Source organism: Myiozetetes cayanensis, unplaced genomic scaffold (genome assembly GCF_022539395.1).
Source record: "Myiozetetes cayanensis isolate MyiCay16 unplaced genomic scaffold, myiCay2020 scf7, whole genome shotgun sequence".
In the NCBI taxonomy this organism is placed as follows: Eukaryota; Metazoa; Chordata; class Aves; order Passeriformes; family Tyrannidae; genus Myiozetetes; species Myiozetetes cayanensis.
This window is the reverse complement of record NW_026087964.1, coordinates 46,895,027-46,922,130: the sequence shown is the minus strand read 5'-3', so window position 1 is coordinate 46,922,130 and position 27,104 is coordinate 46,895,027. Positions and strand designations below refer to the sequence as shown.

At 39.7% G+C, this 27,104-nt stretch overlaps 1 protein-coding gene and 1 long non-coding RNA gene across 8 annotated transcripts in view; one reads left to right on the top strand and one right to left on the bottom strand.

Annotated features, from left to right (window-relative positions):
- The first annotated feature begins 11,652 nt into the window (after nt 1-11,652).
- Nucleotides 11,653-27,104, top strand: part of NFKB1 (nuclear factor kappa B subunit 1) — a 56,668-nt gene continuing 41,216 nt past the window's right edge. For 3 of the 7 annotated variants that reach the window (XM_050338053.1, XM_050338052.1, XM_050338050.1), the window contains exons 1-2: nt 23,099-23,151; nt 24,250-24,334. In XM_050338053.1, the coding sequence (XP_050194010.1) occupies nt 23,107-23,151; nt 24,250-24,334 (130 nt within the window). In that variant the 5' untranslated portion in view covers nt 23,099-23,106. Of the gene's footprint in view, nt 11,806-12,130; nt 13,570-15,236; nt 15,714-20,132; nt 20,662-23,098; nt 23,152-24,249; nt 24,335-27,104 lie in introns of those variants that run through there. The other 4 variants (XM_050338055.1, XM_050338054.1, XM_050338057.1 and 1 more) reach the window with 4 other exon arrangements.
- On the bottom strand, nt 18,014-25,576 carry LOC126651785 (uncharacterized). Its single transcript, XR_007631783.1, has 3 exons — nt 25,510-25,576; nt 23,669-23,737; nt 18,014-18,563 (listed from the first exon to the last, which is right to left on the bottom strand). It is a non-coding gene; the product is annotated as an uncharacterized LOC126651785 (long non-coding RNA).

The window sequence follows — 27,104 nt, the reverse complement described above, 5'->3', positions numbered from 1 at the left end:
CCCCCACCCCTCGGTTTATGTTACTCAAGCCTATAATAATCTGAAAAAACCCAAATACTAATACTAGATAATATTAGATATAACCTCACAATCACCTTTTGAGTTGGTCCTCCCCTGCCAAACAGAGCACGAGGTCAAGACACAGCAAGGTTGAAAGCTGCAGTTCAGGTATATGCAGCTCTAACATTACACCAACAACTGCTTCCCTTCTCCCACACACATACACTCTAATCTTGACTAAATACTTGAAGTTGCTTTTTAAGTATTAGTTAGGCTTAGGATCAGTGCTTTTTATGAAGACACCATTGATTTACTAAGAATTAGAACTACTCTTGAGGGTAGGGTTTTGAGGAACATTTTGCTGTTAAAACTAGTTTTATATTAAAACACAAAGAAAAACAATGCAGCAAAGAAAAATAATCTGGTCTGTCCTAAATACTGTCATAAACAAAACAACAGTTGCCAGTGCTGGAACTGTACAGGGTGTCTGTACTTGCAGAAACAAGATGGTTTGCATTAAATTGTAATAAACCTGCTGCTGCATTCAGCACCGAATCTACACAACAAAATACACAATGAGTCAAACCAGTGAATACTCTTAAACAGTATCATGTCCATTTGACAACAAACACACATTTCAGTTCAATGAGAAGAGGTGAACGTAGTTGTAAGGGCTGTAAAGGAACAACTCTGCTGCCTTTGTCTTCTTAAAGTAAGGGTTTCTCTCTGTATAAGCTTTAGACAGAAACACAAGGTACAATTGTGATTCACTGCCCAATTTGTGGATGGTGGATTACATTGTATAATGTTCTGATCCCACAGCAGTTGAAAGGTTAAAATCTCTCTGCTTCTGGCTTACTGGTTTCTGTGGTGAGGGAGACCTTGGGCAGGCCCTCAGCTGAAGCACCTGGAGGACAAGGATCCTTATGCATGGTGGGGCGTGCACTTGCTATAACTTCTCACATTTTTACATGGCCACTTCCCAAAGACTTTCAAACTTTCCTTCTGATGTCACTTCCTCAGCTGGATACTGAAGCTTGCTCTGCAAATCTGGCTGGCACTACATATAGTACTACGCACATTTCAGAAAATGATGTATGGAGGTTCTGCTTTCTGGGTTTCTACATCACAGTCTGAATTTGACTGCAGAACCTCCCCATGTCACTGTGACCCTTTTACCACAAGAGTCAGTTCCTCTCTTGTATTTCTCAAAATCCTGTCCAGATAGCTGGAAACAAGACTCTTGCCTTTGCATACTCATAACGTAGTCACAACTCCTGACAAGCAGAATACGACATCAGTCTGCATCACATTGCTCCTGCTATCACAAAATATCATCTAGGCTCACTTAGTTCAAGTGATCTCCTCATTTTCTACGCTGAGGCTTTCCCTGGACACAAGCTTGCTATGTGTGTCCTCAGTTCTTCACTTCTGATGAATCCTGTTGAGATACTGCCTAAAACCACTCACAGGGTACAGATGTTGTCTTCCAGGAGCCAGGCTCACAGTTTAACATTCTCTCCACAGAGCATAGCCCTAAATCCCTCAGGAGCTTAAATACATTCCTTCCCACAGAATCACAAAGTACATGAGTTCCTCAGAAACAGAATGGCTTTGCAAAAGATTTCTCATCACAGCATAGTTTTTTTTCTGAAAAGAAAGAGGCATTTACAGTTCTCCATGAAAAAGAGCAAGAAAGAAAAAAAAAAAAAGGAGTACAGTCCATAAAACCAAACACCTTTACTCAGACTCACCCTGTTGTTAGCTGTCTCAGACACTCTGTATGTAATGAAGAAAAAAAACGCAGATATTTTCTGTTATTACTGTCTTCCTGACAAACCATACACTGTAGCTGCTAGAGAAGACTAAATTTTCCACTCTTGTTAGGGCTCTTCAGGCTTTCTGTCATACGACTGAAGTAGCTTCCTACCAGGTGATGAGCCCTTCACCAGGTGACTTGAGTGCCAACATGCCTTTACTGGTATCTTCAAACATACTGTTTCTTCTCTGTGGTGATCTACTTCACGTTTAGAAAGCTGTTATTTTAACAGCAATTTCCTTAGCTCTCTGACCTTCTGTTTGTACTACAATTCTTTCACATTTAGTTCTTCCGTGGGAAACCTTCATGCAGTGGCAAGCAGAGGACTGTACCCAGGTGTCTGTGCAGGTTAGTGTTTAACCCAATGGATCGGGTGGAAATCAAAGGGGATTTTTTTGTTTGCTCGGTGTCAAGTTTGTCTCCTTTCTCGTGTGGTCGAGACAGACACTGATAAATACTGACTCCATTTACTCAGAATTTCCCTCTCTACTTTTTCCCTCTGGTCTTCGTTAAACAAGTTCAGGTTGCTGTAGGAAGTCTGACATGCTGCCTAGGTTTTTTCAGGTCTACTTCAGCAAGCCTGGAGATTCCAGAGCTGCTGTTCACAGCTCAGAAGTATTTACCTAACAAATGCCTGATGTGAATATTACCAAATTTGGAAATTTTGGAGATTGTTCAAATTGTCAAATGCCTTTTAAGGTAGATATTAAAAAAACAATGTGCCTATTTCTTCAACAGATTTCAGGGCAGGACTAAGTTTTGGGTGGTCTCCATTAATTAGATCTGACTTTTATGTATGTGCCATTCATATTTAATTTCCATTGTGTCAGTTCTCTAATGCATCTTTCATGTGTTTCCATGCAAACAAAAGTAAAAAAGCTTAAAACTCAAAATCAATGTGAGCTTTCCTTTTTAGAAATGGCCAGTGAGAATTTGGCAAAGTATTCTGTTGATTGCACATTTTCTAAGCAGAGTCTAGGTCTATAGCAGTCTTGGCACAGAAGCACATGCAGGAGTTAAAAGGAGTCAGAAATGAATTTTTAATTTTTTTTCATGATGATATGGCCTTTGATATACACATGGAAAAAGAGGCACTTTGCATAGCTATTAGGAGAACTTAACAACAAACATAATAAAATTCAATAGCTGTTTTTTTCTGTTAAGAGGTCAGGTGATGAAACAGAAACACTTGTGGTTGGTTTTGGCCCCTGGTTAAAGAACTGTAACAGGTTTGGGCATGTACTGCATGTAATCAGGCTTTTCTACTGAAATCTCTGACCTGTTCTATCAAAGACATGAGTCACAGCCTGAGGAACACTGCTGGAATCCTCAGAAAACCAGGAGGCTACTGGCAGTTTGAGATGACACAGTCCTCATTGGTGGTGCTACTTGGTTATTTCATGACTTTTCAGTATTTTATGACAAGTAAGGAGTCATGTGTACACCTCATATTGTGGGGAGAGATCATCAGTGCCTCCAGAAACATTTTTTTTCTGAAAATGGTGAGGACGAGGAAAATTCTTCAATTTCAGTAATGTCAAAGACCTAATAAATGCCTGAGATGCAATGGTGCCTGACAATTTCAGGTCATATTGGATGAAAGTTAGTGGGGGTAGACTTTTTATGTAGGTTATCGTGATGAAAGGCATCATGAGTTTACAGCTCAGTAGTCCAGTTTTCAGATATACCTTCCTGCTCAGCATTTCTGTTTCAATTTGTGCTGTTCATAAGCAGAGCATCTTCTAGAGAGGGAATCACCAGTTCCATTTTCAGGGAGACAGTATTTTTCAGCTAGAGATGTTACTTACGTGAGTTTGTCACACAAAATATTGATAAATAGTGAAAGATGAGTCATAGATACTTTGATTAAATCTATCCTTGTCTCTTCCACTTTCAAGTTTACTTAAGACTTGTTTCAAGGTTTTAAAGCTGCTCTTCTAAAAGGTTACAGCTTAATGGAAGTATTGGCAAATCAATAGACTGCTCCATGGTAGCTGGTCAGTTTTAATGCTTCACACTATGGGTATTTCATGGAACTAGAAAAATCACACTACTGCATGTCAATAGAGGATCAAAGCAAGTTTTTGCTATTCAGGTCAGCAGAATCAGGATTTGGAGATTTGTTTGCAAAGTGGAAAATGATTAAAGGGTTACATGCAATGCTAAACAAGAATTGGTCCACAGGCTGTTACTTTTATTTTAGATCTTCCCTCTCTTTCTATTGAGACTGTTATGAATGGGGCTGATTATTCTGCTATAGCACCACTAAACTATTGATGAGAACTTCTTATTAAGTGATTATTTTCAGTTTATAACTTCAGAAAAATTTCTTTGGTTTGTATTAAAGTTGTCACTCCAGAGTACCCGGGTAGGGCTGCTCTAGAAAAGAACTGTATATTAAAGAGACTGCTTTCTATAGGGCCTCCATTAATTTCTTGGCAAAAGCTGGGAGGATTACGACAAACAAGCAGGTAACTGCTGGAAGAGACAGCATTAGATCCTTAATCCTGACCAAGAGGGTTGTATTGTCTCCTCTTCTGTGACAGAGTTCCTATGTGATGCTAGTCACATCACTGAAACCCAAACTTTTCACAGGTAGTCGGTGTTCCTTGTCTTCTAGGTGCTTGACTTAGACCCTGAATCTGATTGCAGAAGTACTAAAAACACTCACATCTGCAACTGAAGTCAACTGGGGCAATTGCTTTGAACATAGCAAGTACTTTACCAGTGTGTCCAACTTTTCTAGTCAGGCAGGTCTTGTAGTATGGTCCAATGACAAATGACTTTTTTCTAATGGCACAACGATGTCTTCCAAGTATGCTCATGAGATGGAACAAGACAAAGTGAGCTCCAGAGCCGTCTGAGTTACCTGAGTGTGGTACATACAGTTCATGACAGGGTGGGCATATTCATCTACGTAGTGACAAAAGCTGTGGGGAAAATGAGTCTCTTGATGTTTCAGAATCATCCTAACATTCTTATTTTCAATCTTCATTTCTTTGGACTTTTGTTCCCTAGTACTTTCATCACAAGATCATCATTCTAATCTGCCTAAACCACTGTCAGAACTCCAGCAAATTCAGATGGACCTCCCCAGAAGCATTCATAAAGTCACCATGACGCCCACATTACCTTCTTGCAGACCAACACACAGCTTGCAGAGCTAAATCCTGCTTCAAGAAAATACTTGAACAGTTTCGCAGATGCTGCCCAGCCTTACCATTTGCAACCAGATGAGCCCACTGTCAGAACACTTTCCAAGTCTGTAGAGAAGGCAGGGATCCTCCCTCAGCCGCCAGCCCTACACCCAGGTAGGTCAACAAGAGTTTGCTGTTGATCTGAACACAAGCAGCACAGTTCTCACTATGCTATCTAAGGGAGTGTCTTTGGGTGCAGCCAATTGTTGGCAGCACAATGCATAAAGCTGGGAAGAGCTGTTGTAAATACACCCAAGGGCTTAAACCGTAGTCTCATATTCTTATTTGGATGTCTAGGTAAACAGCAACATTTGAAGACTTTGCAATTCCATTTCCCTGCCCTCGGGTGAGAAAAGTCACATGCACTTTCAGGTCAGGTCTCAGCAGCACAGAGACCCTGAGCCTGTAGAAGTACACATACCTTACGTTTAAAGCACTGTGTGAGGTTCCTTAGCCCTGAAAGCAAGGCAGGCCATGTAAGCATGACAACATCCAGGACAACGTGCTTGGAAACAGCAACAGAATTGCACAGTCATACCAGTTATAGCTTTGGTGCCGGGATGTTTATTTATAGCTTAAAAACCACTGTCCCATGCTCTTACACCGGGTGGAGAAAGAATAAAAGACTGTCCCGTTATAAGCCAGGCTTTAACTTCCAATCAGCAAGTCAAGAGGGGAACTGAGAAAGAAACTAGAATAAGGAGAACCCTCTGCTTCCTCCACCTACTTCTTGTGTGGAGTAGAAAACAGATCGAGGTCCCTCTCAACTCCTGAGACTCTGTTCTATCACAGAGCTCTTTTTGTTGTTACACAGCATACTGTCTTGCTTTTCATCAGCCTGTTGCATCTTATCACAATCTTAGGTAGCACCTGCATTGTTTCTGATTTTGCAGCCCTAAGTATAGAATATACATTTCTAGCCCAAACAGTTCTGTAACAAATGTTGAAAATCATGAGCTTTTGAGAAACCAAATTCATAAAACAGCTTGCTTTTTGTAGTGCCCTCCAAATATCCTTCTATAATCTGGTATTTTTTGGAAGGCTTGATCCATTACACTAGTGATTTGTCTCAGTTCACCACTCATTGTTGTTGATCCCCCATCATTACAAAATTATAAAGTCCTCTAAACCCACAGATTTGCCTAAAGAGAATCATATCAATTTAAAAAATACCTTTTGAACATGGATACTTTGGGTTTTTCAAACATAAGGTTTAAATTTTCATCAAAACCTGAGAAAAAAAACTAGCCATATATCCAGACATTCAAGGACTGGATTTTTAAGAAGAATATCACTAGTTGTGGTAAAGGCTTAAAACTTGAAACAGAAACAGTTCAGGAAATCAGAACTTACTCCTACCAGCAATTGGGTAGAAGACTTAAATTAATCACTGCATGAGTTCAAACAGCAGTGACTGTCATTTTGCGCTTTCATAATCTGTTTTTCATTATATATTTAGATGTTGAAAGATCTGTGGCAGAAGAAATCTCTTCCCTACATGTTTGCACCCTGCTTCGCTATCTGGAACTTTCCTTGAGCTGTAGCTGTAAAATAGCAGCAATATAAATCAAGTTAGCTAAATTCTACTTTCTTTTCTGTGTTAACATTGATCCTGCTCAGTACCCCTGACCAAAATGACCCCATAAATTCAACTGAGCACTTATTGATTGAAAGTGACTATTGACAAAACAAAGTGACAAAGACAACAAGAATCAAACAGCTGCTTTTGTTTGCATTAAGTAACTGGGTGAAGTATCGTTGAGGCTTTAAAGCCACAGTCATGTAATGGGAAGAAGTTACAACTCTTGGGAAAACAACTGGGCCCCTGAATTGGGTTTTGATGGAGGTAATCAGATAGAAGTAAGTATCATTCAGATATGCAAAATACTATGAAGAGAACCCAACCCCCTCATATAAGAAATACTGACCATAGTGCAGTATTATCGTAACACCCCAAAGTGGGAAGAGAGGGGTGTGAATGCAGTGGACCGGAAAGAATCTGCTGCCACTGAACTCAAATGGTAAAAACCCATCCCTCTGCCTTCAGTGGCTGGCCAAGGTGTTATACAGCTGAGTGACAGATGAGTGAATTTCTCATAATTTGTATTAGGCCCAGATTCTGAAGAACTGACTGGTAGTTTATTAGATTTATTTCAGAAAGCACAACCCTTAACTGCAATTCTACTTGTTGTAGCAATTTGCTTTTGACTCTGAGCCGCACGCCCTTCACACTGTTACACTGCTACATACCACTAATGGTCCTATAAATAGTTTTTATAAACATAGCCATACTTATATTCTGACAATACATGTTCATACTGTTGCACAGTATTACAAAGCTCAGCCTTTAAACCTGAACTAGTAAGTAGGACCGGCCCATGCAACACTTTTGGAGCAGTCTGTGTCTTCTGCATTTTTTATATTAACTGGAATGCCTGCTTCAAGGAAGCAGAGACAAAACTAAACTCATAACTTTATCAGCTATTAATGCAAGAAAACTATAGGACTCTGGAAGAGAAAATATGATAAATTCTCTTCCATCCCTTCTGATCTTCTCCCCACTTGGAACAGGGGATCAAGCTCAAGCTAACCTGTTATTTACCTCTGTCTGTATTTCATGCACAAAAGTCAGCTATCACATAGAAACACACGTTCACTCACACTCCTACTGAGATTGCTAAGATTAGTTCTTATCCCTGGTAATATCCTAGTCAAAGTTTCATGATCACTGCTGTATTTTTTTTTCAGAATTCTTTTATCTTCCTTTTCTTGTTTACTTCTAGCTCCCCTGTCTCTATTAATTATACACATCAGTCATGTCTACAGCCTCATGATTCTCTTATTTGAGTCTACTAAATTAACTCCCCCTCATGCCCCCAACAATTATTCGCTACTGATATCTCCTGCTTCAGCTCTGGCACTTTTATCCAAACTCCTAGAAATTTAGTCTTTCAGCATAGTTACACATCTGAGCCACTTTGGAGGTAATACGAGAGCCCATGTCTGATTAGTGGCTCTGGAGGAAGTAAACAAAAGGTACATTTGGGATGTGACCTGTGTAACTACAGAAGACACCACATTGTTCTGAGCTTTGCAGAGTGTCGCTGTGTCCATCTAAGTCTGATGAAATACATGATGAACTGATGCCAGGTCATCATCCACCAAAAATGTCAGAGATGACAGAAAGTACTTCTCATGGATGCTGCAACATGGGGATTCAGCAGCATCACTGAACTACAGACCCTGCTCTATTTGCAGTTTAAACTGGTACACTTTGCATGTGTACTTTGACTATTTAGCATGTTTCTTTAATGTAGTTTCTACTCTCAGTGTCATTAGAGCTCAATATATATTTTGTCTCAGGATGATGGCACCGTCTCAAAAATACAACTTTTTTTTTTTTTTTTAAAGCATATTATCTTATTATGTTTCTGGTGGATTCAAGTTACAGAAGATAGTGGCAATGCCAACAGCAGATGTTGGTTAAACACTGACAAACTTCTATGAGTACTGGGGTGTGGTAAGATGATCACTGGCCACTGTCTAAGGCAAATCAGTTTTTAGGTTAGAACTTCCGGATTCTCTGGGTGAAAGACAAATAATGGATTGATCAGAAGGAGATTTGAATAGTATGGCAGAGCAGGTCAATGAAGATAGGCAGCTGAAAGCATTAAAAGGAAGTATCTCTCAGTAACTATTTTAGACTTTTTCTTATCTTTTCCTGTTTTAGTATCAAACCCACTATGTCAAAGGGAAGGAAAAGAGCCTATCCTGATTCCAATATATACGACAGAAACAGAAAAAAAAGAATGTAGGAAACATCAATGAATTTTTACAATTCAGGCCTATCAATTAAAGGAAAGAATGATTACTATAAAAACCTCTGCTAGTCTTATATTTTTATCTATAATTAGTCACAAGATTAAAAAGTGCTGAGGCCAAAGATTTCTGACCTTGGAGAAGGATCTGTATTCCCAGAGCAAACTTAGCGGAGAAGCTAGAAGCAGCTTCTACTTTGCATTTACATATGAGGAGATAGAAATGTGCACAACCTGGCTAAGGTGAAACAGCCTGGTTCAACGTACAGCTAGAAAGCAATTCCTCCAATGCATTTGTCCAGGTACCAGAAACATGGCTAGAAACGTTTCACATCACTCCCCTCAGCTCAACAACAGAAGCATTTGCTCCTTTGGGTTCAGGTCTAAACGCTTGCTCTTCATTTGTGACCTGATATTGTCCAGGTACTGAAGCATCTTGATGGTAATAGTGGAAACCAGTGTTTAACAGGAAAGAGGCACCACTTTATCACTACAAACCCCTCACACCCGAGTCTATATTATCTGTCTGATTTCCCTAATAGCTGGAAATTGGATTAAAGAAATAATTGCTTATTTGGCTCTTCAGGTGGGAATCCTGTGCTTTAGAGTGGTTCATTTATCTAGAGTGTCCCGTGAACATAATTTTACAAAACTGGGGGCTTACAGCCTGGCACGATAGTAGGTTTCAGTAGAAATAACATTAAGCTCCAAAAAAAGGACAAATTTATGCTTTAAATGTAATTGAGAAGAGAAATTTATTTTAAAACCTCGATATTTGTGGAAGTTGATTAAGACTTCATAGGGAAAGCTGAGCCTGAGTACTTGATAACTCATCCTTTTAAAATAAATCCACCAGGTAAGTCTCCTTAAGTTTTGGAACTTTTCCACCTTGTCTGATTTCCTGGTACTTGTTCACACAGGTTTTGCCCTGTGAGCACACCTTTGATTAGCTGTGACATGGCACCTTTCCTTTCAAATGAATCTATTTTGAAACTTCTTGTATTTAAAATCCATCTAGACTTCCTTCTTGAAAGGCTTTGGGATCCAATTCTTTCCTCGCTTGTTCCGCTTAACTCAGTGTATTTGCTTCCACAGAAAAGATTACTGTTGGGTCTTGAGTGTCCAGAATTACCCCCATTTAATAAGGAAAACCATGTTTTACTCAGAAATGCTGAGTCATTCTTGATTCCCAGTTTGGACTGGGAAGAGAATGGAGGAATGCATTTTTAGAACTGCATCACAGAGCATGAGTGGCAATCCAAATAAAGGAAATGACTCCTTATTCATACATATGTATACATAACCTGTATGAGATTTCAGTTCTCCTGTCAAGAGAGCAGAGAAAATCCTTTGCGCTTCCAAGCTCTCTTTGGCAGTCTTAGCATAATTTTAAACGAGTCTATCTCTTCTCCAACCCAGACATGTGGCACTAAAAATGTAACATCTGAATCTACTCCCTTTCCAGGACTGAAATCTGCTACCATCTGGATAGAAAGTGTTCAGTAGCACAGTCTCCCTCCACAACATGACTGGATTATCTGTATAGTGTTAAACATAGGGCTGTAAGGGCTCTCTGGTAAGAATACCCCTTCCATCTTGTTCCAATCAACAGGTGGCTTATGATTTGACCCTATTTCTTTTGAATATACATTTTTGCCATAGATTACAGATCCTTGTTTCAGCAATAATCATATACCTTGATTCCCTTATATCTCTTTTTTTTTAATCCTTCTTATAAACTATGATTTTTGTTAGTCTCAAATAACTAATGAACTTCCATATCATGTGGCCTTAACATAACAAATTCCCCACAGGTATGCCGCTGACTTTCTGGGCTAACACACATTAGGTGAACCATGGTAGGTGCAAGACTCTTTATTTACTCTTAGCAAACCAGACATTCAAGATTCGGCACAGAAATGTTTGAACTTAAATGTTTTCCAAAATTTTTGTACCATTTAAACGTGGCACTAGCTGACTTTCTTAAGCCTTGGTTAGATGTCTCCGGGAGACCTGGTTACTGTACTACAAACTTGGATTTTGTTATTAAGCAGAGTGTTATTGATGGCTAGCACTGTTTAACAGAAGTGACTAGGAGCCTGTTTTGCCAGCACCTGTGTAAATCCACAGAAAAATGGTGCTGTGTACCCTGTACTCCTTGCTGATATTTTCAGGTATAGGGGTGGAAATCAATTTGTATACTTCCTTTTAGGAAGTGCCTGGGAAAGCCAGCCAGGCGGTGGGTGAGTGGGGTTAAATTCACCCTATGCGTAGTCTCTCTTCCCTTCCAAAAAACCTTTTAGGGGTCAGCCACTAAGAAACCATTGACAGCCACCGGGCAGGGCCTTTCTCCACGGAGGAGTCGCGAACTGTCCCCGTGGGCCAAGAAACGTGGACGACGACAGGACTGCTCTTGCGGCGACGGTAACTCCCCGGCGATGGAAAGGCTCGCATCTTTACGCGGCTTCATCCGGGCGGGAGGGCCTGTCCCCGGGACAGGGATCGCGTGTCCGGCGGGCGGCAGGCGCTGCACCGGCCCCTTGCCCGCTGCCTCCCCGGGATCGCTCCCAGCCGCCCCTCCTCCTGCCCCGACGGCCGCTCGATCCTGCTCCCGCTCCCGCTCCCTTCTCCTACTCCCGCTCCCTTCTCCTGCTCCCGCTCCTGCCCCGCCCCGCCCGCGCGGCCCTTCGCGCTGCCGGAGCGTCAGCGGGAATTTCCAGCCAGGAAGTGCGGCGGGCCGGGGGCAGGGGCGGAGGCTGCGCAGGCCGGTGCCGCTCGGCTGCCCTGGCCGGCGGGGCGGGCGGGGAGGAGGGGGAAAGTCCGCGCCGAGCGGAGCGGAGCCGAGCCAGGGCGCGGGCGGCGGCACGCCGCTTACATGGCGCGGCGCTGAGGGACCCGCCGGCGGCACACCGACACCGCGACCTGCAGCAGGAGGAGGAGGAGGAGGCGCCGCCAGCCCTGCCCTGCCCCGGTGAGCCCCAGGCGGCCCCTGACCCGCCGCTCGCCGCTCTCTTTCTCCGCTTGCCCGTGCCTCGGCGCCCGCCGGCCGCTGGCTGCGCTCCCAGCTCGGGCTGGGCTGGGCTGGGCTGGGCGGCGGCAGCAGCCCCCGGAGCGGAGGTTTGCCGGCGGGAAGCGTGTCCCCGGGAACAGCCCCGCGCCTGCCACCTCGGCCCGGGCGCGGAGCTCCCGCTGGAGCGCCGGGAGGAGCAGCCGCGGGATTCGCCCGCGCTCGGCGCGGCGGCGGCGGCGAGCCGGGGGAGCGGGCGGGATGCCGGGCAGGGCTTTTCTGCTGGGGTGGTACAGGGGGTCTTCCTGGCGAGGAAAAGAGGTGTCTGTGACGGGCTGTCCGGTAAGGTGAAAAATTCTGATTGAAAGCCCGAGCTGTGCTGACGGCGTGGCGGGTGCTCGTAGGGCGAAGGAGGTGCTGCTTTTGTCAGTTTTGGTTTCGAAGGTGACACTCGTACGCGCTTCCACCTGAGACGCGGCCGGCAGCGCCCGCCGGGGCACAGCATCAGAACGTGGGTTCGGTACCGGCAGCCTCGGGTGTCCTCGTCTTGGGTGGAGCCCAAGAGTGTCGCAGACAGTATTTAAAAAAACTGCTCTAAAAGGTAGGACGTAGTGAGGTTTTAAAAGGTAATTTAGCATTAAGCGATGAAACTGAAAAGTTCTCATCACGAGGAGGAATGTTACTAGACTGATTGGTCTATGACATTTGACCTAAATCCCAAGAATATCCAGCTTCTCATCATCACAATTATTTTTTTGCCTATTGATGCTTTGTGCTTTGACGGTAACTTTGGTAAAAAAGTGCTGTTGACGTTTTGTGTGAACATAAAGTGGAGTATTATTTCTGTGACACGTGCTATGTGTTGTTGGGCCATTATCATAATGCAGCATGTTACTGTGTAATTTCATTCAAATAAGTGAATGTGAGTGCCTGTAAGCATTTGGGGAATAAGACTTAAGAGACAGGGGATCATCTGTTGTTTCAACTTCCTGTTTTAAAAACACTCAAAATCTTTGCTTAAGAGTAACACTTTAAAGGAAATACAGATTGTAATTATTTTTAAAAGTAGTTTTAAAGTGCTGATCATATTTGACGTTTTGTGCTTCAGAAGTTCTCTTTTCACTTACTCTGTTCAGAGAGAAAAGTGGATGAATTCTTTGCCTTGACACCTCGTGTCTTACATTCTGAGGTGCTACACCACCACTGTCAAGCTCACAGAACAGAGCTGAAAATATAGCACTTTGATTTTATTGACATCTGGAGTCTCTGTGCTATGTACTGTGTAATATCAACTTTTGCAATAGTGTTTCAGTCAAAGCAGTTCTATTCTTTCTGAAAAGAATGTAGCTGCCCCTTCTAGGAAAGCATTAACAGAGACGTCATTCTACGATATCCTGTCTGCAGTGTTTTGTAATCTACAGAAATGACTACAGTTTAACTGAGAAAATGAAAGATGATAAAGCAGCCTGTAACCATCCAGAAGCAGATGCTCTGTTCTGCAAACTCTATCTGGCTCAAGAATTTAGCTAACAGTTATGCTGAAATATTATTGTCAGGATCTGCCGCAGTTTGCGGAGATTTCAAGGAATCTCAGTGCTGAAATCTGTGCAAATAACTTAATCTGAAATACTTCTTTCCACCCTTTGTAAGGAGAGAAATATCAGTCAGTGGTAGTCATCGAAAAATGGAGTCATTTTCTCATGCAAGAAATGAATATGCTGGCTAGAGGTAAGATTGTAAAATTGAGAACAGCTTTGTATCACTTTGCATCGTGCTGTGTGTTTTTAAACAACAGTGTTGTAACAGATAAACTTCATACCTGTATTTGCTTCATTCCGGCAACACCTTGGTGATGTTTCTGTAGTATTTATTTTGAAATCAGAAAAGTTTGCTGGGAGAGAGAAAAAGTTAATCTTGGAAGAGGCTGAGAGGGTGGAAAGCAGACAGAGATATTTCACTGATGTGCACATTTGAAAATTTCCTGCTTCGTTTGTTGAAAAGCAGCAGTTCTAATTGTTTCTCAGTTACTATGTATTTGACTTTAAAAATCAATTTTAATAATAAATTTAAATTTGCATTTTTTTCATTGAAGTGGCACTACATGAATTCATTAGGATACCTACAAATAAATACCACTTATGCAAATTTGCTGATTTAATAGATTTTTGAGTTTCCTTTTCCCAAAAACTTCCCATGCCACTGTCACATGAATACATGCAAACTCCAGAAATATGTTCAGTTAGGAATTCATGTTGTTGTGTTTATTGCTGAGCCTGGAAGGATAGGAACTAAGTTTGAAGGCCTGTGAGCCTTTACTATCAAGGGTGCTTCTTGTATACAAAGTAGATTTTGGATTTGAAGTTGCAAAGATACAGTGAAAGGCAATATATTTTTTACTAACTTACAGTTGGTTTTCTGATGCAGTGATGACGAAATTCTGTGGTCTTCAGAGATTCTGGTTAATTCTGTGTTTTCATAGATCGCTTCAAAATAGCTTGCTAAGATATTTTCACCTGTCAGTGCTGTTTGCCAACTCTGAATTCAAAAGTATCAATCTTAAAGAAGATTGTTGCTCATTTATGTAAGCAACTAATGAAAACTCTAAAGTTAGCTTAAAAAATCTTTTTTTCTAACATGTTGATAACTTTTTTTTTGGTTCTCAGACAAAATAACACAGCTGTTATGAAACAAGGAGGAAAGAATGTTTCAGGCAGATAATGAAAAACCAGTTGCTGGTTTTGGTCACTTTTAGCTCTGACACAGGTATTTTAGAAGTGGAAGTTGTAATTTGATGTCCTCTAAACAAGCTGTGAACCTTTTATGAAGTTCTATATTGATAAGATCATAATTACAGTTGCCATTAACTGTGCCCTTAGGTCAGTGAGGCACTAAGTTTGCATCTAACTTCGAGCACAGAAATAATTCACTGGTTGTTCTTCAGTGCTTTCACTTAAACATACGTATTTTGCTGAAGCACTGTTGACAGCTTCAAAAGTAAGGCCTTAAAAGATGTTTCAAATTATTATAGTCTCAAGGTAAAATCCTTTGTTTAGCATTTAGGTAAAGCTGACAGACTATGTGTGGGGAGGAAGCTACTATTGCTACTACTGGCATTATTTCCCCCTTTCAACTTTTATGTTCCCTTGAAAATCAGTGACCCAGATAGGTTTTTTTTTCTTCATTTAAAATGCTAAACTGAAATATCTCTGTTTCATTGCGTCCTTCAAGCAAAGTACCTGTTGTACTGGTATCAACAGGTCAAGTGCAAAGTAGATCTGAGTTCTGTGATGTTGGGGCTTTGTGTGTTGTTTTGGGGTTTGGTTTGGTTTTTGGGGGTTTTTTGTTTGTTTGTATTTGGTTTTTTTTTGTTTGGTTTTTTTTTTTGGCTTGGGTTTGGCTTTATTTTTTGTTTCTGCTGAAGATCATACTTCTGTTTAAACATGGGCAGATTTTAACATACAAATGAAGTAAAAATGAAGCAAGCAGGTGATTTTTTTGGTCTCATTAGTTTAGTCTAAGTGGGTTTTGTTGTGTCATAGGTTAGTACAGAAAATTGAGACTGCAAGAGTTTTACCATTTCTTTGTAAAAAGCAAAAAAAAATAACCCTTAGTAACCACTTTGCATTTATAGATTTGAAAACTAGGGTATAGCTGTGACAGTGCTGGACTCAGTTCGACCTGTTTGGTTCCACTTACTGGTGTTAGTAAACTGACTGTTTCTGTCACGTTATATTTTCAGTGGCTGTTTGGAACCTACAGGGCACTTGTGTGATTGCAGTGCTGAGCGCCCTTGAGATTTATTGTCTGAGCCCTCTTCTGCCCCTGTTGTTCATGAAGTAAGGGACTGTCTTTAGTAAGACCCCAGGACTTGTGTAAGTGAACCTGATGATAACAGGAAGCCTTATGTCAACTAGACTTCTGAAATCTTGGGTTTACTTGTTATTTGGCTTCTCAGAAACACTGTTCTTCTCATACTCCCCTCCCACCACTTTCCTCCCCCCCCAAGAAAAGGGAAAAGTTTGCCGTTTAATATTGATGATTCATGACACTTAAGGCTTATGAAATGGGTATGTGTGGCTTGTTAATTTAAAATTTTACTTGGATGAACAACTTCTGTATGGAATAGAACTATTTGTAAAGAACATGTCAGTCTTTTTTTTTCATCTGTAGGAAAAGTAACAGCATTTTAACATGATATTCAGGTTAGTTCAAGCAGCATTAGCACCCCACGTGGCTAAAATACAGTGTAGTTACTAGAGCTGTTTTGCTGTGTTGAACCTCAGTATTTTTACATATACTTAGCATTACACATGTACCAGAATATGTTTGCCATATATTTGAATACTGTTTATTCCTTTGGTTTAAGTCGCTTTGAATGTGTTTTAACAAAAACATTCTAACTTTATTCCAACAATATCGTGGAAAAACAGTTTATATGTTTATGGCATTTTAGTTTTTCCTCTTGACATACTAGTTCACTACTTTGATACTTGGGAAAGGAATAAAACAAAAGTTCTGTTTGCACAGATAATTAATAGAGCAACCATTCAGGTAGTCCAGTTACTCTTTGCCAAGTGAATTTTTTTATGCTATAATTTTTTTTCTTCGAATTTAGTCGTTACCTGCTGTAATAAATTTGATTCTAGACTTTGAATCATAAAATAATTTTGCACCCAACAATTCTGATTTAGAGCATCACACTTTTGAAATCTCTTAAATATTTGTAATTAAGTTCCTAAATATTTTGTTGTTTTTATACTGTTGTTAAATTTTAAAAATACACAGACACAACTGCCAGGTCCCACCCAACAGGAAATAATAAGCAGGCTTAATTAGTAAGAAGAGGAGGCAATTTGTGTTGTTATATTAGAAAAACAAACAGTGTCATTTAGGGTTATGTAGTGTTATTGCAAATGCAACAGTCTGTGGATAAGAAAAAGTCTGCAGAGGACAGTAGAATCTTAGATAAAAATTTCTCTCTGCACAAACTTTTCCTTAATTGTATGCTGAGAAATTACACTCAAATCTTTATTGAGCGATTACACATCTTCGTAGTACCTGAAGGAATGTAAAAGATGCAACTTCCTTTTGCTGCTTTAGCGGAAATTGAGCATTGTTGAGTTGTATACTGAGAATACAGTTTCCTTAAAACAGCTCCCTTCAGCCCCAGGTATTGAAGTCACAGATGAGAGAAGAAACAGTAGTAAACATTTAAAGGCAAATTTCAAATCTGTTTCATTATTGAGTTAAAACCTCTCTAAAACAACATAGTTGATGGGGCTTCTTGTCAACCTGAGCAAGTTAGCAATCACTTCTTGTGTTTAGCATGTTTTTCTTTCCTATTTGTGGTAAAGATAGCTATGCCAATATTGTGGGTGACAGTATGCGTGATGTTCCCTTATATTTTGGTTCTATTTACTTCATATAATACAAAATACTTTAGTTGTTTATCACCTCTTATTTTGAATAAAATGGTTTTTTACTCTGGAGCTGTACTTCTGGTATTCTGGGAAAAATAACTGAGTTCAAGGGAAATGAAGTGCTGGATGAATTCAAGAGGTAGCCAGAAGCAGGGTGAAAAGACCATGCATTGAAAAGGGGTGGGCAGCGTCCTGACTGTGAAGGGACTGTGGTGGTGAAGACTTGAGACTAAACAGCTTGGATCAGTATCTCAGATCTGTCAGGGCAGCATGCTCTGGCCTCTAGCCAAAATCTTCTCAGCAGCTCTTGTCCTCCTTCCCTCCCTGACCCAGCAATTCCAAGTCTCTATTGCACAATACTTTTTCCCAGCATCTCTGGGAAATTTTGATCTCTAGAACAATTGTCTCTATAGACGTAGAGATTATGTTTTGCAAAGGGCAGAAGAGTGAGGCTCAAGGATAGTTGCCACTTAAGTAAACAACGCCAGGTAAAACACACGGTAGAGACTGTACAGCACAGCAGTTACTGTTCCTACCTCAGTATTTCGTAGCTGCTGTTCCTAAAAACATGAGTCCTCTGCAGTCAGATAGTCTGCCACGTTTTATAGCCCTGATGTAGCAAAAATACATTTTCAATATAATATATAAAACACAAATGTCTTTGCTTCTTTTTCATCCTCATTCCTCTCTGTTTTTAGTAAGCAAAATAAACAGACTAAGAACATAACCACAGTGAATTTCATTGCTTTCATTCAGTGTTCAGTTAAGTTTATTTTTAACAGGTAAATTACACTGAAAGCCAAGTTAAAGAGAAAAAGCACTCTGCTGGAAAACTTTCAGGAAGTATTGTTCTTTCTGTATATCAGGTCAGTTGAAGTATAGTAGCTGAGTTTCTCATCTTGAGTCTTGCTTTCTGAATCCCAGCCTTGAAAAGTTGAACAGGTTGATGTAAAACATCTCATAAATTTAGTAAGCGATGAACATTCTTCAGTGAAGAAATTTATTTAAACCATCAGACTAATTCCAGTTCACAAGTGCAATGGACTGATTATTAAAGATCATGGTTCTCTGTAGAAAGGTATTAGGAAGTCCCATTCCAAGTTTGTAGGGATTGGATAGTGGTATCAAAGAGGAAAACAGTTTACCTCCTGCTTTAAATTTGGACTGGAAGGTTGAAGAGGAGAAGTAGAGGGAAGGATCTGGACTCTGAAAAATCAGGAGGGCTGAAAAAAGTTGGGTAGGGAAAGTTGTCTTGGTTTTTAAAACGTAAACACAGTGCGTGTTGGAGAACAGGGAAGAGCTCTGAAATCAAATGATTGAGATAAACAACAATGAGAATTCTTGTTCCTGGATGAGAGCATTCCTACGTTAATTATATTGTTTCCATTTTAAATGCCTGATCCTTTTGAAGCTTTAAAACAATTATTCAGACTGCAATAAATGAAGTCATGTTCTTCCAGCTCTGCCTACTTGTACCTTGTGCCATTTGGTTGCTGAGGAGGAGGAGTGATGGCAAAGTAACTGCCATTCTGTTTGCTTGGTTGTTTGGTGCAACTCCATCATCTTCCAAATTTGTGTATGTACAACTTCCTAGAAGCTGGGTTTTCTTCTCCTTTTTTAAACCTTTTTCACAGTGGCAATTGACTTGCTGTGAGGAGAAAGGAATACTGCACATGTATGCACATGCACACACACACACACACACACCCCCTCAGTAGGTACAGCTGTGTGGTTTTGGGCAAGCTTAGCTGGATTTTACATTTTCCCATTGGAGCTAAATGCAGATGCTTCACCCACCTTTAAGTTTTCACACTTAAAAATACTGTGAATTGAAATGTCTCATTTCCTGAGCCTTGTTATCTGAAAGACTTCTGACAATCTCCAGGGTGGAGACTGCTGTGGTTGCTCGTGGTCTGCAGGTGTTGGGGTATTTTTTTTATTGTAGATTCAAGTTTGTAGTACAACCTGTGAGAACTGGAGATTATGCAGGAAGCAGGTATATATGATAATGTGAACTTCCACAAAACAATTTTAATCCAGTCATCTTCCAGTGAGAGAGAGGTGGCAGTCTCTGCCTCATAATACAGCTCATGTAGGGAGAGAATGAACAAAGCTACATGAGATAGATGCTAATCTTACCACTTGATGCATGTAGGAAAGGTGTGTAGAAATTGGAGCAGTAAGGGAAGAGGCCAATTAAAAGTAACACAGCTAATGCTAGGGACTGTTTTTCTGCAAGTGTCTTTTTGGTTTTTTGATCATTATTAACTCTCTGGATTTGCACCAATTTTCATGTAAGAAGAGGAAGTGTAGAGATTTGTTAACTAAATAAATCCTAAGGAAACAAATTCTAGTTTGGAGATAGGGGTCCCAGAACACTTGTGTCATTTGTTTGGCTTTGAGGAGGACAAAACATACAGTGAAACTGAGAGTGTTTTCAGTCATTTGGAAGGGTCATTTGAAACTGCTGGGTTAATCTTTGTCTAGGCCCTGAAAAGGCAATCAAGTGTCAGTTCACATACACAAAGATGTATGTTTGCGCATATAAATCATAATTTGTTTATAATAAACTGTCTTAGCATTCAGGCCTGAGAGAAAGTCTTTAACCTTCCCCTCCCCAAACACTGCAGATGATTGTTGAATACCAAAGATCTGAAGTAACAGCAGCCTGTGCTGTTGGACCAAGAGAGATTGTGTTTAATAGCTGGTTAGACATTCATTAGGTACAAACCTGCAGCAAGTGGGTAGTACGTGGGTAGTTGCCTTGCTGCTTCCAAGTGTAATGTTCATAGAATCATAGAGTAGTTTGGATTGGAAGGGACCTGAAAGATCATCTTGTTCCACTTCCCCTCCCCCTTCCCCGCATCATGGGCAGAGACACCTCCCACTAGACCAGGTTGCTCAAAGCCCTATCCAACCTGGCCTTGAACACTTCCAGGGCTGGGGCATCCACAGCTTCTCCGGACAAACTGTGCCACTGTGCCAGTGTCTCACCACCCTCCTAAGTGAAGAATTTATTCCTTCTGTCTGATGTAAACCTACCCTCTGTTGGTTTAAAGCCATTTGCCCTTGTCCCATCACTACATACCCCTGTAAAAAGTCCTCTCTGGCCTTCCTGTACACCCTCTCTAGGTACTGCCTGGAAGGTGCTGTAAGGTCACCTTGGAGCCTTCTCCAGGTTGAGCAGCTGCAACCCACTCAGCCTGCAGAGCAGAGGTGTCCCAGCCCTGTGAGCATCTTTGTGACCCTCCTCTGGACTTGCTCCAACATGCCCATGTCCTTCTTGTGCTGAGAACCCCGGAGCTGAATGTAGTACTGCAATGGGGACGTATTTAATGGCTGCTGTCATGACGTTGTTCACTGCGTCAGCTAAAAAACCAGTAATGACTGCACCGATAAGGTGAAATTGAAGGGCTGATTCAGATGGACATAGGTTTTATTTCTGTATGGAATTTAATTTTTACATCAAAGTACTTAAAATGAAAAGTTTTCAGAAATACTACCTCTGTGATATTTTTCCATTTTGTTGGAAAGTCAGGTAATGTAGAACTATAGACGTGACCAGGAAGCGTAACAGGTATGAGAACTGCTGTTCTCCCAGAGTTCTACTGGAGGGAGAGTGGTGCAGTCTGAGAAACTGGAACAGGGCAAAGGCAGTAGAACATACTATTAAATTTATCCTATTGGGCTTAAAGAAAAAGCTGTGAGATGCTTGCTTTGGAAGTTTTGCAAATTATACATTTAGCAAACAGGCAAGTAGGTAGATGCTATTCATATTAGCTCCTCAGAATATTTTTCTTGGAACAGGGACATTTACTGTGTTATATGGGTAGTTTAGGTATTTTGGAACACAGTTTTGCATATGTGACTCGTGAAATAGTAAGTGTTTAAATATGAGAGATCACAAAACAAGACTTTTAGGACCAGTTTTTATTCTGCTTATGCAGGAGAAACATGGCATTTGCACTCAGTTACTTAAGCAGGGTGCATCAACAGGGTAGGTATTTTCTGACGCTTTGTAAAAAAATGTTGGCTATGGAGGTATTCAGATTGTTTTCTGTAATACTGACACCTTTCACTGGGAACTGTTTGACAAAAACTAAATTACAGTTTATTTCAGTGATTTCAGTAACTTGTCAATTAGTAATGATGGTTATTTTATTTCTATGGAAAGGAAGTAAAATAACATCTTAGCAAAGTTTGTTGTATGCTGAAGGGTTTTTATGCATTCTATTTCAACTTTTTCCATAAAGATTAATAATAACAATAACAAGTTGTTCATGAAAATAATGCTTTATGAATGTCTCTATGAGATAATGTGATTGACTGGTACTTTTCATATTGCTGAAATCCTCATGCTTTGGATGATGAAGTACAGCATGGGTGACATTGGCTGCTTGTTATATCTCTTACTACTTTTTGGCTGAAATCTTATGACTAGTTCTTTGATATTTGCTCAAATGCTACAAATAAATATTACCCAGTAAATATTTCTCTCTAAAACTGAATTACGGTAAGGTGTGTACTTTTTACTTTGTAGAGTCAAAAATAATTTTATCCACATGAACCTCCTTTTCCTGAAAGTCATCTATGTATTAAGTGTCTCCTATTTCTCCATTTTATTTTTTTTTTTCCATTTTCTACCTTGTGTGGGATGGGTGCCTATATATTAGCTTTGGAGCTTGTTTACAAGCTGAGTTGAGTCTCCATCAAAGTGAAGTACCTTAGTATTCCAATTTTCCTATTGATATTTGCCTTTCTAATTCCTGTAGAACGTACATGGTGACTCAGTTTTTCTTTACTGGTTGCAACTCTGTTTTAGAGTGCAATAGTTTTCACAGTTCACTTTGCTTTGCTGGAAAACGTGGCTCACGTTCAGTGTGGTGGAATATGAGGGCCAGTGACATGTATTTGTCTTCTATCAGTTATTAACCTTATTTAGTGTCTGTTTGCATGCAGACATGAGTCTCTTGACATAGCCATACAGTTATTTTCAGATGTTCCCTTGGAGAGCCTTCTTTAGTGAGATCAACATAGGTGAAATCAAAATTCATTCAGGAACATCTACATTAGAGGAAATAACGCTAATATTTTCTAATAGACCTTATAGATTCCTAAGCAAATTCACAGGCTCTGCTCCTGGCCCCTCACTGCTGGCCCCTGGAAAACTAAGCCAAGCTAAACTTTCCCAGTGTCCAGCATTTACATGTAGACTGGAGAGAGAGGGTTAAGAATGCTGTATGTCCATAATTGTCATTGTCAGCACCGAGTCGTTGTGGGTGCTGAGCACGTGTGGACTGCTGGAAATGAAGGTGTCCAAAATCAGTCAATATTTGATTCCTGTTTGTATTTATAAAATGAAAAAAAATGTTAGATGTTCTTCCTGGGGTATCTTTGCCTTGCATTTAGCAATACTTCATAAGAAAACTGTTCTGGTTCATTCATGAATGCTCAGAATGCTCTTTTTATTGTGTAAGAATGCAGAGTCCTGCTTTTGCTAGAGTATGGTAATGATTTTGCCTAAAGTCTAATTACAGAATAGTCAGAGGAAAGACAGAAACAAATTAATTCCTGAAGAAATTTTGACTTCAGGACTTCAACTATAATTTTTAGTTACTTGAAAATAGGCAAGGGAAAATCCTAGCTGTAGCCTATCCTGTCCTTACATTGTCCCTTCCAAATCCTGAGGAATTTTAGAAGTATTTTAAAAATCATGAAAGTTATGAGTAAAATAAGAGGTTTCAGAGATGGGGCTTTTAACTCTAACATTTTCAGGTTTCTCTACTGCTGTACATTCAAAAAAAAAATAGAGTTCTAATCATGGTTTTGTGTTTCAGGTCTTAAAATGGCAGGAGAAGATTCCTATATTATGGGAGTATCTGATCCCCAAGTAAGTGGATTTGTATGTTCTCAGTATCCCTCATACTGTCCTGTCGTTTCCTAGGCTTAACAACATGGACCTATAGAACATTTTGCACTGGAAGAAATCAGATTTGGGGAAATCTAGGGTTTTTTTTCCCCAAGGTGATTTTTATGTTAGCTGTAAAGTGCCTTGCCAGTGGTTAAATGGCTGAAATGTAAAGGAAAGCTAGGCCTGCTGAAATAAGCATTTGGAAAAATTACTCATTGTTATGCCCTCCCTGCCTGCCTGTGACACTTACTGTGAAGTTTCTACTGTGGTGGTCAATGGACTTTTTCTGAAAATAAAACCCCTTATGTCCTGAAATGCCCTTTTGTGTAATTTTTTTAATGATATTTGCATTGACATCGATGAGTAAAATGTTCCTTCACTCATAGAGATCTGTAGGCCTAGCTCTTATCAGCTCTTCCTGATCTCATTAGATCTGAACTGTGAAAATGGTGCTTGGGTGAAAAATTTAAATAAAGAACAGATCAGTTCTACTCACCCTAATTTTCAAAGAGCAAGTATTTTCTCCGTTATGCTTGCTCCACTTTGGAAGAAGATAGATTTATACCTGACAACAATTACAGTGAGTTAAGACATGTCAGTGTTAAAAAAAAAAAAAATTAAACTTTAACCTGGGTATACTGTTTCTTGCATTAGAGCTTGTCAATATATTTACATGAGGAATGTAGTCTGGTGAGGTTTAATCAGAGAGGTGAAAATGAAAACTCACAGGTTCTCAGCAGGGCCTTGGGCAAGACATCTAGTGTCAGATTTTCAAAATTTACTGTATAAGCTCTTTTGAATATATAGTTGTTAGTGCATGTAAGCAAAACGCACGTATAGAAACTGTGCTGAGGTTGGTGTGGTCTCATGATAGTGGTGGAACTTGGGGCAGTGCTATCAGCTCTGCTTGCACTGTTGTTGCCAGCAAAAATAAATTAGCCATAAGATGTTCATGTAATTCAACAAAGTGTTTGCAGTCTCAATATTTGCAGAGAACTTTGAAATTCTTTGCTGATAGATGCTTTATGCAATTATGTATACATGTAGTAATGAAGAGTGTATTCTCTTTCAATGTAGATGTTTGCAATGGATCAGTTCATGGGAATGAATGCATTATTTAATAGCACAAATTACATCACTTCAGACTTGCCGATACGAACAGGTAAGAAGCATTACTGTTTAATGGTGCTGTTGTCCTGCTGATTCTTCTTGTTTGTTTCCTTTTGTAAAGTTCTTTTCAGAGGCTTTTTTGTTTCCAGTCTTTCGTAATACTAGATTGCAAAGTTGTCAAGTAGATTTTTTTTTTTTTTTTTACATCTTTTTGCATCTCTTTCTTACCCACATGAAACTTTCAGCAGTGAGGCAAATCTGATTGTCTTTTGGCTTGTACAGAAACTGAAAGTTTCAGCAAAGTTTCCCAACTCAAACCAGAACAGTGACCAAAGACCTTTGAGTGACCTGATTTTATGAATTATTTTGTTTTGTTTTCTAAATTTGTGCCTTCAGTGACCTACATGTTTCTACTGCCAGTTTGCAGACTGCAATACGTACTTCTTTTCCTTTTGAATGCTTTCATTTGTTGTAGTGGTTCTTAAGGTGCTTGTTTTTCAGTAATAAAATGCAGAGAATATTAACTTCCTGTGTTTTTCCTTCTCTGTGACTTCTCGGTTTCCTGTAAAGTGGCAGTGTGGTATTAGAAGTACTTGACAATTTCCTGAATAATAACACTTGTTTAAAAGTTCAGAAGTCAAATTTTGTAACAAACTGCTGAAAATAAGCAAATAGTATTCTGCAAAGGTCTGATGTGCAGCTCTTGCAGTATGGTTCAAGAACAGTAATAAGAAATACAAGTCCATTATAGCTCAGTCAGTATTAGCTGCTTGATCAACTTTAGTCTGGTTTTGCTTATTAAATTTCTATATTAATATTACTTCTTGCATGAATTCGGAAAATTCTTTTTTCCTGCTTAGTTTATTAGAATAGCTAATATGAAAGGAAGAAGGAAATAAAATTTTATTTAAGCTTATATGTTTTTTTCTCTATATATACATGTATCTCCAATATAGCTATTAATTAGTGTCTTATAACAGGACAACTTTCTGTTGTTATCTATTTGACTGTTGTATCAGGATGTAGCCAGTATCTTCTGTATCACAAATTACTTTCTTTTGTTGAAAGTGCAAACCACTTCTGATTAAAATCTTTGATACATTTGACAGCAGTGAAGGTGTAAAGGGTAAAATGAAATAAACATTTAGTATTTTCCTTCATAGGGAAAATTCCACTCTGAAGTAACAATAAATGCTGATTTTAAAATAAAAATGAAGGCATGCTTACTGTTTCAGTATTTCCTTGTTTAAGCCAGGCTTCAGTTTTCTTGACTGAGTAGTAGCAAGAAAAGATCATGAAACACATATGGTACAGATAGTTTTGTTTCGAGATAAAATGTTCTGATGAGCAAAGCTCTTGACAAATATGGACAAGCATCCAACAAATAATTGTTGCAATCGTTTATTTGCAGTGTGTTTTTATTAAGACAGATAAAATTATTCTGTAAGACTCATCTGTGTAGGATTAAATGGCTTGTGCATTGTATACCAAGGGGTTTTTTTTCCCTGTCCTCACGAAGTTTCTGTGGAACAAATAAGGTTATGGAAATTTCCCATAAGGAGCTCTCTTACATGTACCTTTTAAGCTTACTCTGTACTCCTCCTGCCAGATCATTCCATACAAACTATTCATTTATATAAAACTTACTTTCAGATATCTGTCCTGTCTGAAGTAGAAAAAAGGTGTTTTCAAAACCGTGTAAGGGAGTCAAGGATGCACTGAGTTCTGCAGTCGCAGAAAACTGTTACTGAGCTAAGTCTAGTTTTGTCCTTAATTTGCAAAATTGCTTAGAAAAAGGCCTTTTTTTGATATGTGCCACTGCTCTTCTCTACTGCTGCACTACAGCTGCCTAGTCCCCTGTATACAAAGTAGGATTCAGTAAAGAATCCTGCATTTCAGGTTATCGCAAACAAAAAGATTTAGAAAAGCTTGATCATTTCAACAACATCTGATGATGCCATAGTTGATTTGTTTTTTGAGTAGTATCACTGTAATGCTTGCTTCCTCCCCTGCTTGAAACTGTGCTGTGTTGTTACTGTGGACTAGCTCTTCAGTTGTAAGGTAATATAATAATTTATGTAATCTACTTTAGTGGTTTCCAAGCAGGGACTAATTAATGATGTCTTTCTACACAGCGAGGTTAGTTAAAAATTCTTGTGGGATTTTCCAAAAATACTTCCAGCTGAGATATGGAAAGAGGGAAATAAATGTTCTAAAAAGGATTTTTCTCTAGGACGGTTGGATGATCTTTCAGTCTGTGCATTCATAAATGCACCGTGTCAGATGTATTACATTGGCAGACAGGTTTAATATATAACCATGGATTGCCATATCATGCCAGTGTACCTGAATCAACAAATAACTGGGGAATTTGGGGACTTTCTGATGATAAACATTCTGCTGTTATGTTAATATTTACAGTAATAGTAGAAAACCTTTGAGATGTCGGGACAACGATTTTCTCAATTACATTGTTAGTGCTCAAGTGTCTTTGCTCACCTCTTTTTCTCTCTCACGTATGCCATCTTTAAATAAAAATTAGGATTCTTTTATTTTGTCTCTAAAACTGTAGAAGATAGTTACGTGGTTCAAGTTCTACATTTGCATCTAAGCCTAGAAAGAGTTGTCTCTGTGTGCCTTTGGTGGAAAAGAGATGTATCTATGACGAGTGCCATAACAGTGCAGGTTACAGGTGTTTAAAACAGCACCAGCAGCGCAGCCAGTACGTCACCAAGTCAGCCTCTTCTCTGGCTCATTGGGAAGTATCCTGCATTTGAGAGTTAGGTACTGATCCTCAGTGGTGTCAGGGATGGAGAGAGCAT